General features: G+C 43.1%; 1 protein-coding gene across 1 annotated transcript in view; it reads right to left on the reverse strand.

The window, feature by feature from the left end:
- Positions 1-12,379, reverse strand: part of kiss1ra (KISS1 receptor a) — a 29,174-nt gene extending 16,795 nt beyond the window's left edge. The window contains exons 1-2 of the mRNA XM_056292889.1: positions 12,088-12,379; positions 1,604-1,728 (exon numbers count right to left, since the gene is read on the reverse strand). Coding sequence (XP_056148864.1) covers positions 1,604-1,728; positions 12,088-12,337 — 375 coding nt within the window. The 5' untranslated portion in view covers positions 12,338-12,379. The remainder of the gene's footprint in view (positions 1-1,603; positions 1,729-12,087) is intronic.
- Between the last annotated feature and the right edge of the window lie 483 nt (positions 12,380-12,862).

Raw genomic sequence — 12,862 nt, forward strand, 5'->3', positions numbered from 1 at the left:
TGATTGGAATATTATATCAATATCAATATTATGGCATTTTATGGAATAATATTGGATATTATATCAATATCAACATTATGGCGTAAGGTTTGGCATATTTTCCATATGATTGTATTGCGACTTTGCTCATGACATATTCTACATGTGAAGTTCGATTTTATCGTTATTTCTATTCTTTGCTCATGAATTGCTTTGACTTGGTCTGGTCAGTTTGTAAAGAAGAGGTTTTATGATGCTGCAGCCTAGGGCTGTCCATGGTGTTGTAGGCCAGAAGTGGAGGCCATTTCATGTGGGTTTTCATTGTTTTCCAACTATGGAGAGAGACAAAGGCTACTTGCTTTCCAATGGATTTGATTTTGGTGGATCATGAGGCCCTGAGTTATTGGCGGTGTGTGGTTGTGTGTGTGTGTGTGTGGGGGGGGGGGTGGGTGTGGGTGTGTGTGGGTGAGCTGTGTGTGTCAGAGGTTTTCACCTGTTTTCACCTGTGGTGCTGCGATGGGTGCACTTGTGTGTGTGTGTGTGTGTGTGTGTGTGTGTGTGTGTGTGTGTGTGTGTGTGTGTGTGTGTGTGTGTGTGTGTGTGTGTGTGTGTGTGTGTGTGTGTGTGTGTGTGTGTTAGAGCTGTGTGTCAGAGCTGTTCACACATTAATAAATACCCCCAAAATTTGGCTGATTACAATATCACTGCTGGGCCTCAACCAAGCTACTTTAAATCGTCTACAGTTGGTTCAGAATGCAGCTGCTAGACCACTAACTAGAACTAGCCACAGGTCCCATATTACCCCTATTCTTGCATCCCTCCATTGGCTTCCCGTAAAACTGAGAATAATCTATAAGATCTTATTGATTATATCTATTGATCACAAGATCACTGCATGATCTTGCCCCCAGTTACTCATTCCACCTCCTGACCACTCCAATCCTCAAACGTCGGTGTTTTATCCATCCCTCACTCCAACTGCAAAACAAAAGGTGACCGCGCCTCTGCAGTTTTAGCCGCAAGCCTCTGGAATATTCTTCCCCAATCCATTAGATTCGCTGAATCTTTGGACTGTTTTAAGTGGCTTCTAAAAACCCATCTTTTCAGGCAAGCCTTTATAGATTCCCATCCCCACCTTCTGTTTTGTTTAATTTTTAGCTTGGCCTGTTACTCCCTATCCCATGTCTTTATATCCATTTAATTTATTTTATGTATTTATTCATATTTTGTGTATTGAGTGTAAAGCACGTTGTAACTGTATGTTTTTAAAAGTGCTATATAAATAAAATTGTGCTTGCTTACTAAATACATATTAGAGCCTTCTTGACCTTTTGCAACAGTCTTTGACTTGCTCCTTTGGAGTAGGTCACACAAAAAGAAGAAGAAGAAACATCTCTTAATGGTTTTACAAAGATTTACCATACAGAGATTAATAGACAATAGAGACTTTTTTGAAATATTTAACATCAAATATTGTTTAGTAATCAAGTGTTTTCTAGATTATATTTGCCCTGGGAGTACAGACTTAACAAACTCGCCCAGCCAATGTGCATATTGTGCGTATTACTGTTACGAGTCAATATATTCATATGAATGTCTTATGAATAAGGAGCAATGCTTTTACCTGCTGAAGAAAGGCAACAAATTTGCACATGAATTCCCCGAAGATCCATCCGGGGAGAGGGTAGAGGGTGGCGGTGAAGGGGACACAGCACACCAGGAAGATGATGTCAGTGGCCGCCAGGTTTGCTGCATAAAGACAGAGATAAACATAAGACCTGCATTTAGACCACAGTCTTGTGTTATGTACAGACTGTAAGACAAAGTTGTGTAATCCCTGGGTCCACAGGACGCAGTAGACCAAGCTCTCCCAGCTGATCCAGTGCCAGATCTCCCAGCCAACAAACAAGGACATGACTTAGACGCAGACGTGGACAAAGACACTGCATTGCCGGTACTGGGTGAGGCTGCCGCAAACATGAATTCGCACCGCCATCTTCTCACACTGGTACTGGGTGTGGCCACTGCAAACGGGAATTCTGGCCGCCATCATCCCGCTATCTTGTTAAGCAAGATGCTATATTTGTAAAGAAACAATTAAATATTCAAATGAGCTTTGCCCTTGAGATGAAAAAAAAATCTGCTGGAAATGGAAGTGCTTGGGAAAAATAGTGTGCAAACATTTTTTATTCCGATGAATGGAACTGGTTGGCTCTGTGCTCATCATGGTAAACAGACCAACTGTTATATCACTGATCCTCTCAGTGATGGCTTAGCTGGTAGCTTAGCCTCAAAACAAGGAGGTGCATATTTCATTAACCTGCATAGATACCTTTGAGTATCCATCAGTACTGAAGAGTATTCATGGATACCCTGCCCACTTCCAATGTTCATACTTGTCAGGGCTGACAGAATGAATAAACAATGCTAAATTCAACACACTGGGACAAAACCTCTGACTATTATGTACAGACAGCATCACTTTGTAGCTTTATAAGCTTTGTCAAAGGCCCATTCCCATGAACAATACAATTTCTTGGGGAGGGTTGAAGGTTTTAGGTGTATCTAAAAGTTGTTAAAAATTTTCAATTTGGAGTTTCTGATCATTTCCAGAAGTTGTACAGTTAGCCAAAGAAGAAGGAGATATCACTCTTGAAAATGGGTAACATTTGTGAAATTGCAACCATTGATATGAACTAGGATACAGGTCATTTCCTTTGTCCCACCTGTCATAGGGAAGCATTTAAACATCTGCACTTCCAAGTTGTACAGTATGATAGTGGCTCACAACATGCAGGTTGTCTAACACTAGCTAGTTTGTTAAAGGTGACACTGGTTTACACATGGCAGGTGTCTGTGCGTTGTGTTGTCTGTTACCTGAGTGTCAACCTGCCTCAAAAATGAGAGTGCAAAACAAACCACTTGACTACTGTTATAGCCAGATACTGCATTCATGTGCACCGTGCCCATCTCCAGATTGCGACCTGAATTTTTCTCAATATTCACAAAGTATTTCAGTTAAAACGGTAGCATTTCTTTAGCTTAAATGATATTAACCAGCAATCGGTAAGACCCCAACACTTTATTTGCAGTGAAATAGCTTTGAATCTTTCCAAGTTTATACCGTGTTAATTTGTTGAACAGCCATTAATTAGCACGGGGCCAGTTTTTTTTTCTTCTGCAGTTCTGTAGCTACAGATTACATGACCTTATGATAGTTATTTGATATTGTCTCACAGGAGTACCCCAACACAAGTCTGTGTGTTATCGAGTTCATATTTACCCCCAGCGGTAAGGCTGTGCATCGTTATTTATTAATAAATGTCCTGTTGCTAATCCTAGTGATCAAAGTCAAAGTATCTTTATTGTCTCTTACAGGGAATTTAGTTTGCAGCCACTACATATAAAACTTTCACACAAAAACAAAACATACAAACACCAAGGCAGAATTGATACATCACTGATGGACAAAAAAATAAAAAATAAAACAACAGGGCATAGTGGGCAAGGAGAACCAAAGGAGTTCAAACATACAGACCATGGAAACAAGCAATCTGCAGACAACAAATGAATACTATCTACTACTGAACACTTGAATGGCAGTGGGGACAAAGGAAGCCTTGTATATTTTAGTCCTAATACAGGGCATCCTCAACCGATGACCTGAGGGTAACAGCTCAAACTCTGGCTGAAGGAGGTGACCTTGGATCTCCAGAAGGGAAGTAGCCTTTCTGAACACCTTCCTATTATAAAGGTCAGTAAGCTGGGCTTGACTTCCCCCTAAAATCTGATCAGTGGTACTAATGATGTTGTAGTCATCACCCATGTTCATTCATGGTCATTATTTTGCCATGATGTAATTAGCTGTTAAAGCTGAGGTAGGTCTTTTTTTTATGGCATCGTTGGGCAAAAATTCCATAATAACCTTTCAGCATATTGTATTTCAAGTGGTCTGAGAGAAAACTAGACTTCTGCACCTCCTCTGGGCTCTGTACTCAGGCTTTAAAAAAAAATCTAGCCTGGGACGGAAGATTTTAGTCAATGACAGGTCATTTCAGAGAGAGGGTGTTGCTGTGGCTGTGCTACAAATGCAGATGAGCATGTATGCGATTAATTTGCTTTTGCCTTGCCCTGCTGGTCACTTGTGGTTGTAACTCTGACCCTAAAAATCAAAAAGACCAACTCGAAATGGCTGCTTCATGTGAACAATATTAGTGGAACTAAGCGATTCGCTGAAATTTTTTTACATGGATATATTATCAACTATGATACAAGTTTCACAAGTCCATCCGTCCATTCCACCCATTATCCAAACAGCTTATCCTGCTCTCAGGGTCACGGGGATGCTGGAGCCTATCCCAGCAGTCATTGTGCAGCAGGCGGGAGACACCTTGGACAGGCCGCCAGACCATCAAAGGGCCTGACATTTCACAAGTCTCACTTTGACATTTCCTGGTTGTACATGAGTGGGGGCAGCTGCTGCTGCTGCTGCTGCTTCTGCTTCTTCTGCTACCACTACTACTACCACTGGCGGATCGCAAACAACTTTAAGGTGCATACTGCTACCTACTGTACAAGAGTGTGTAACAGCATGTCATTTTGCCCTGTTTCTTAAATTCTACCCATCAACCTTGTGTCAAAGTAAAGAGTGCCTTCCTGGTGATTTTAATCCCCTCCCCCTCTCCTTCTGTTCCCAGTATCTCCATCAGATTCCGCTCCTGTCCCGCCACTCAGACTTCGTCCTGTAACCTTTCTCTTTCCACTTCTTACATGTTACAATGCAATATCACACGTTGAGCTCTTTCTTTAACTCCACAGTTCTTGCAGTTATCACTGTCCCTTTCCCCCTTCATAAACAGAGTGCCATTTAGTCCTGTGTGATCCAATCTTAGTCTCGTTATTATGATTTCCTCCCTCCTGTTCCTTTCTTTATAATTCTTTGTTATGACAGATTTTTGTATTTTGTAATATCCCCTTCCGTTCTGGTCTTCCTCCCACCTTGTCTGCCATATCTCCATTCCTTTCCTCTTAATCAGTGCTTTTCCTTCTCCTTTTCCCAGTGGAACTGATACTGTTATTTCTTTTTGCAATGCCGTTTTTGCTAGTTTATCTGCACACTCATTCCCCTTCAAGTCCCTCATGTGCTGGTACCCAACAGAACTGTACGTCTATACCGCCTCTGTGTAGTCCTAGTAAATTATGGTAAATTTCAATGATTAAGTCTTCTCTGAGAGTTTTTGTTGACTGTATACTTTCCAAGACTGCTATTGAATCCGTACATATCCCCACCATATTAACACAAGTGGGGGCTGAAGAGCGAAGCAGAGGTCATTTGGTGGGAGGGCTTTAGCGGAGTAATATGAGGCGGCAGAGAGAGAGGTGGAAGGATTTGCACTGGAATATTCAATGTTACCTCCTGCAGCTTTAAAGCTGCAGTATGTATGTACTTCATGAGTTAAATATTTTAACAAATGCTACGTGGTGTGATGCTCTCAGGAATTGAAACCAGGGCTGGAGGAAACCGCTTCTCAAAGTATTCGTCCTCATATTTTAGACAGCAGGGAGAAAGTGCTGGACAAATTATCAACAATACATGAAATATGCCTGAGAGCATGTTTGCCAAGACAACATCTTCTCTGGTTTGCAGATGAAGTGTTTTTATTTGAATATGATTTTTTCCCTCCCCCCCCCCCTGGCTTGTTTTACAATGTGATTCATTTGTTTTGGGCTTGCAGCCACTCCACTAGAGCCTTTACATAGTAGAAGGAAAGGAACCAGTTCTTACTATTATGCATTTGCTCGATCACTATCTACAAATCAGAATAAACCTAGACATTCATTTACAGGGGTTTGTCGTTTTGTGTATGTTGCTATATTTATTTTGTGTCAGTAGCTAGACAGGACACACATCTTAAATCTAGGTTTAGTCATGATACACTACCGTTCAAAAGTTTGGGATCACCCAAACAATTTTGTGTTTTCCATGAAAAGTCACACTTATTCACCACCATATGTTGTGAAATGAATAGAAAATAGAGTCAAGACATTGACAAGGTTAGAAATAATGATTTGTATTTGAAATAAGATTTTTTTTACATCAAACTTTGCTTTCGTCAAAGAATCCTCCATTTGCAGCAATTACAGCATTGCAGACCTTTGGCATTCTAGCTGTTAATTTGTTGAGGTAATCTGGAGAAATTGCACCCCACGCTTCCAGAAGCAGCTCCCACAAGTTGGATTGGTTGGATGGGCACTTCTTGCGTACCATACGGTCAAGCTGCTCCCACAACAGCTCAATGGGGTTCAGATCTGGTGACTGCGCTGGCCACTCCATTACCGATAGAATACCAGCTGCCTGCTTCTGCTCTAAATAGTTCTTGCACAATTTGGAGGTGTGTTTAGGGTCATTGTCCTGTTGTAGGATGAAATTGGCTCCAATCAAGCGCTGTCCACTGGGTATGGCATGGCGTTGCAAAATGGAGTGATAGCCTTCCTTATTCAGAATCCCTTTTACCCTGTACAAATCTCCCACCTTACCAGCACCAAAGCAACCCCAGACCATCACATTACCTCCACCATGCTTAACAGATGGCGTCAGGCATTCTTCCAGCATCTTTTCATTTGTTCTGCGTCTCACAAACGTTCTTCTTTGTGATCCAAACACCTCAAACTTGGATTCATCCGTCCACAACACTTTTTTCCAGTCTTCCTCTGTCCAATGTCTGTGTTCTTTTGCCCATCTTAATCTTTTTCTTTTATTGGTCAGTCTCAGATATGGCTTTTTCTTTGCCACTCTGCCCTGAAGCCCAGAATCCCGCAGCCGCCTCTTCACTGTAGATGTTGACACTGGTGTTTTGCGGGTACTATTTAATGAAGATGCCAGTTGGGGACCTGTGAGGCGTCTGTTTCTCAAACTAGAGACTCTAATGTACTTATCTTCTTGCTCAGTTGTGCAACGCGGCCTCCCACTTCTTTTTCTACTCTGGTTAGAGCCTGTTTGTGCTGTCCTCTGAAGGGAGTAGTACACACCGGTGTAGGAAATCTTCAATTTCTTAGCAATTTCTCGCATGGAATAGCCTTCATTTCTAAGAACAAGAATAGACTGTCGAGTTTCAGATGAAAGTTCTCTTTTTCTGGCCATTTTGAGCGTTTAATTGACCCCACAAATGTGATGCTCCAGAAACTCAATCTGCTCAAAGGAAGGTCAGTTTTGTAGCTTCTGTAACGAGCTAAACTGTTTTCAGATGTGTGAACATGATTGCACAAGGGTTTTCTAATCATCAATTAGCCTTCTGAGCCAACGAGCAAACACATTGTACCATTAGAACACTGGAGTGATAGTTGCTTGAAATGGGCCTCTATACACCTATGTAGATATTGCACCAAAAACCAGACATTTGCAGCTAGAATAGTCATTTACCACATTAGCAATGTATAGAGTGTATTTCTTTAAAGTTAAGACTAGTTTAAAGTTATCTTCATTGAACAGTACAGTGCTTTTCCTTCAAAAATATGTACATTTCAATGTGATCCCAAACTTATGAACGGTAGTGTATGTTAATCTGTACCACATACACAGAGAGATACAAATTCTGATTTATGTGCCTTTACACTGTGTGGCGTACAAAATATATTTGCATGTGGAAAAATGTACTTGGATAAGTATGGTGGTCAAAGCTTTGCAAAATTTAGAATTTAAGAACTGGACGCCGTTCAATTCATGAGTTGGAATTTGTGCTGAACTGGCCATGTTCCACAGGATCTTGAATTGGAATTTAAATTTGACAGCAAGAGGAATTTGATTCATTGCGATTCAAAGAAATTCCGCTTATTTCTGGTTCCAAATCCCATTTAGTCACACAATGACAGATCTAATCTAGTCTAGCCTACTTCCCTGCAAAATATGAATAATTACATCATTTATTTCAAAATTATTCCCATTTATGTCCCTTCCAAAATGAGTAATATTGTTTTTCATTTCAAAGGCAGTAATCAACAATTAAAACATCATGGCAAATGCAATTATCATTTATTCCAATTTAATTGTCTAAAGAACTCAAAGATTTTATCCTACGTGACTTCATGTTGAAGACTTTGGGGTAAAGTAAGACAATCGGGGAAATGAAGTGTTCCTCAATCATGTTCTACAAAATGAAAGTTAAAATAAATGTAATATAAAGTTTTATTAGAGCCACACGTTATTTGAGTGATAACATACATATATGATGTACAAAAGTCTTTGTCAGAGGGCGTCTGGGTGGCATAGCGGTCTATTCTGTTGCCTACCAAACACGGATTTTCGGTTCGAAGCCTCGTGTTACCTCTGGCTTGGGCGGGCATCTCCACAGACACAACTGGCCGTGTCTGCGAGAGGGAAGCCGGATGTGGGTATGTGTCCTGGTCACCGCACTAGCGCCTCCTCTGGTCGGCCAGGGCGCCTGTTCAGGGGGAAGGGAGAACTGGGGGGGAATAGCATGATCTTCCCACACGCTATGTCCCCCTGGTGAAACTCCTCACTGTCAGGTGCAGAGAAGCGGCTGGTGACTCCACATGTATTGGGGGAGGCATGTGGTAGTGTGCAGCCCTCCCCGGCTCGGTAAAGGGGGTGAAGCAGCGACCGGGATGGCTCGGAAGAGTGGGGTAATTGTCCAACCCCGCCCCCTTTTTCTCCCCAATTGTACTTGGCCAATTACCCTATTTTCTGAGCCGTCCCCGGTTGCTGTTTTACCTCTTCTGCCGATTCGGGGAGGGCTGCAGACTACCACATGCCTCCCCCAATACATGTGGAGTCGCCAGCCACTTCTCTGCACCTGAGGAGTTTCACCAGGGGGACATAGCATGTGGGAGGATCACGCTATTCCCCCCCAGTTCCCCCTTCCCCCTGAACAGGCACCCTGGCCGACCAGAGGAGGCGCTAGTGCACCGACCAGGACACATGCGACATCCGACTTCCCACATCCGGCTTCCCACCCGCAGGGATGCCTGACCAGGCCGGAAGTACACCGGGATTCGAACAGACAATCCCCGCATTGGTTGGCAACGAAATAGACCGCCTCGCTACCCGGACACCATGTATATGGATTTTGACATGCCCAGCCTTCATCTCTACTTCCTCGCAGCAGCAGGCTTGTTAGTTCCCAGCCCTCATCAGCTCGTGGAGAATATTAGATAGTCTACTGTGCTGCACCACTGGGGCGCATATGGGCCTCTGTGATGAACACATTATTCACAACACTGTGAATTCAACTGGCACTTGTACATGGAACACATTTTTTATTGTTAATTATCATCTGTGTGATTGCATAGAACAGATTAATCCTTCTAAGCATATATCTAATTTTAATGGCCTTGATGGTTTTGCCGGAAATCTGTGGTTCACAAGAGAGAACCTGCGTTCAGAGTTAAAAAAAAAGAAAAGATTATATCAAACAAACAATATTTAAATATACTTCCTTTGTGTTGATTCTGCATTAATTCCGCGATTGTACCTTTACATATCCATTGTTACAAGCTTCTGTCTTAGGTAGAAAAAGCGATTAATCACAGCAAATTGTGCAAGTAATTAATTTCTTTTAATTGATCGACAGCTTTAGACTATGATATACAAAGACAGAGTGATTGACTAATTAATAAATTGATTTATTGATTGATTGATTGACTAATTAATAAATTGATTGATTGATTGATTGATTGATTGATTGATTTATTTATTGATTGTGATAGTTCTTCAGTTTTGTTACAATGTCATATCAATCCATTCTCTTACATACACACATGCACACACACAGTCACACACATTTGAAATGCTTTATTTGAATCCACTCATATTATCAGACAAATAATTAACATATCCTGATAACAAACAGAAACATTCAGACAGTCATGTTTTCGGTAAATTCTGGTTATTAACAGCCCCAACACATCCAACAGTGTTGAAGCAGCACATCAGAGGGAGCATTCACTGACAAGAAGACTAGCAGCCTGACATCCTCGTACCGTAAGTTGAGCTTATTTTCTGTTCCTCAGTTCAGTTTTTAATACGGATGCACCCATGGTATGAGCCGCTACTCATCTCTAATACTCGCTGATATCAGTAAGTGGGGATTTATGGTGATTATTTATACACCAAACAGTGTTACACCGGTGAGCAGATGGTGGCGGGTGAGGTGGCCTTTTGGATATTATATAACGCCCTTTAACAATTCATGTCACACACAGGCCGGACAAGATGAGCACACATCACGTGCGTAGAGATGTGTATTGCACACATATGCAATTGACTGTTACCGCTTCCAGGATGTTCTCCCCGCTCGTCCCCCCACATAAATAAGCATCCTCACATACTGCATATATACACACCTATCAGCCTTGTGGCCAGCCGTCACAACCTCACCTCCCCGTGTGAATTCTGCAGATATCACACCTGAGAGTGGTCGGACGCCATGCGGAGCAGTTACCCTCGTCGTGTTTCTGTGTGTAATGAGTGCCAGGATGTGATTGATGTACTGCGCTGACGCTTTGATAGAACCGGAGACGAGACAGGACTGCCCGGATGAAAAATCTACAGCATCCATCGTGCCATGTTTAGCATTTCAAATTTGAAACTGAAAAGAAGATGAGTAATATGAGTAAACCAGAATGCTCTGTTTTACAGCAGTCTTTGATATTGTTCAGTTCTTGCGAGAGAAAACAAAAATGAGAAGCTCTTGATTTTACTTATCTACAAGGTAATCCAAAGGAGTTGAATCAAGTGCAACTGGACTTGGTATATATCCGTGAAGACGTTTCGCCTCTCATCCAAGAGGCTTCCTCAGTTCGTGCCTTTCTTACTAGACCAAGCTAGTCTTGGTCTAAGCTTGGTCTAGTCAGATAAGCTAGCCAGACTAGCTTGGTCTAGTCAGAAAGGCACAAACTGAGGAAGCCTCTTGGATGAGAGGCGAAACGTCTTCACGGATATATACCAAGTCCAGTTGCACTTGATTCAACTCCTTTGGATAACCATGACCTGGATGAATGAGAACATTCACAGACATATCTACAAGGTAAATCACTCGTGCCACCAATATGCCAGTTTTTTGGGGGGTGGGGGGTGGGGGTGGGGGGGGGGTTCCCCCTCTTTTTCTCCCCAATTGTATTCGGCCAATCACCCCACTCTTCCGAGCCGTCCCGGTCGCTGCTCCACCTCCTCTGCCGATCCTGATAGGGCTGCAGACTACCACCTGTCTCTTCTGATACATGTGGAGTCGCCAGCCGCTTCTTTTCACCTGACAGTGAGGAGTTTAGCCCAGGGGACGTAGTGCATGGGAGGATCATGCTATCATGCTATTCCCCCCCCCCCCCGGAACAGGCGCCCCGACTGACCAGAGGAGGCGCTACTGCAGCGACCAGGACACATACCCACATCCGGCTTCCCACCCGCAGACACAGCCCGGCCAAGCCGGAGGTAACATGGGGATTCGAACCGGCGATCCCCGTGTCGGTAGGCAACGGAATAGACCGCTACGCTACCCGGACGCCCTCTTTCATCTGTTTAATCAGATTTCATTTACAGAGGACCGTCAAACACCGTAATAACTACTTTTTATACTGTGGACCACAATTTGATAACATTTTCTCCTAAGCAACCCACTGGAAAACACTAGTTAGGTTTACATTACGGTACAACTGCGAAACCTAGTATCATTGGTCGAGGTGCTGAAACATCCAATCGACATGCTCTCCAACTAAACATCGTACCATTCATCATATGCTATTTATTGGTTTGATGTACAAACTTACATTATTTAAAGAGCACCGAGAAAGCCTCAAAATATAGGCTATTTAGACTGAATGGCCTATATAGTGCACTAAACGTCAAGCATTTGTACCAAACATTAAACAGAAATGCTTTTCTTGTTTTCCAAGCTTGACTGAATGGGGAACATCCAACACAGTTAACATTGCAGCTATTAGTGTTTTACTGTTTTGCTTCCAAATGAGTTGTCAGTCAATTGAAATAAAAGTGACTCCCTCTCTTACAAAATGGTCGACAGCAAAAAAATGATCAGTTATAAGTTGCAACATGTCACTAACGCCACCGCTGACAGTAAGCACTCACTCTTTACTCACCTATGTAGAAGTTGGTGGCAGTTCTCATCTGCCGGTGTTTGGAGATAACATAGATGACCAGAGAATTGCCCATCAGGCCGACCAGCATGATGAGGGAGAAGAAGAGAGGGACGAGCCAGGCGTCCGTGAGGAAGGGGTGCTGCTCTTCCTCATCCTCGCTGTCCCTGTGCCCGTCCAGCGAGGAGTTCAGATCAGACTCGTTGATCCTGAGACGCTTGGTGGAGTTCCAGAAATCCTCAGAGGAGAACATTGTCACGGGGCGGAAGGATAAAGGAAGGAGGGAAGTGGAGGAGAGAGGGGTGTGAGGTTTGTGGGAATAGAGGCGACGGTGGAGGGTGGATGTGTGTGTGCGTGAGTGAGTGAGTGAGTGAGAGAGAGAGTGAGAGAGAGTGAGAGATGTATGTATGTTTGTGTGTGTGCACACTTGAATCAGCCCTGACTCAGTGAGGTCTGAAACCCTCCAATGAGAATCAGCGCTACTTCTCCATCATAGTAGGATAGAGCAAACGAGAGGGGGAGAGGGAGAGACAGTTAAAGAAGGAAGACGGGAAGAGAGTACGATGCGTGGTGAGGCAGAAAGAGGGTAAAAAAGAGAATAAAGGATGATGGGGGCTGAGGCAGAGAGATAGTGGACAGTATAGCAGGCAGGGGTGCACTGCATTGAAGAGAGAGAGAGAGAGAGAGTTAAATGGGGAGGGGGATAGGGCAGCGTTTGAGACCAAATGAAAAGAGGAGAGATAAATGTGGAAGAGATGAATAGGGGGGCAAAGGGGGA

Source organism: Lampris incognitus, chromosome 14 (assembly GCF_029633865.1).
Source record: "Lampris incognitus isolate fLamInc1 chromosome 14, fLamInc1.hap2, whole genome shotgun sequence".
Lineage (NCBI taxonomy): Eukaryota > Metazoa > Chordata > Actinopteri > Lampriformes > Lampridae > Lampris > Lampris incognitus.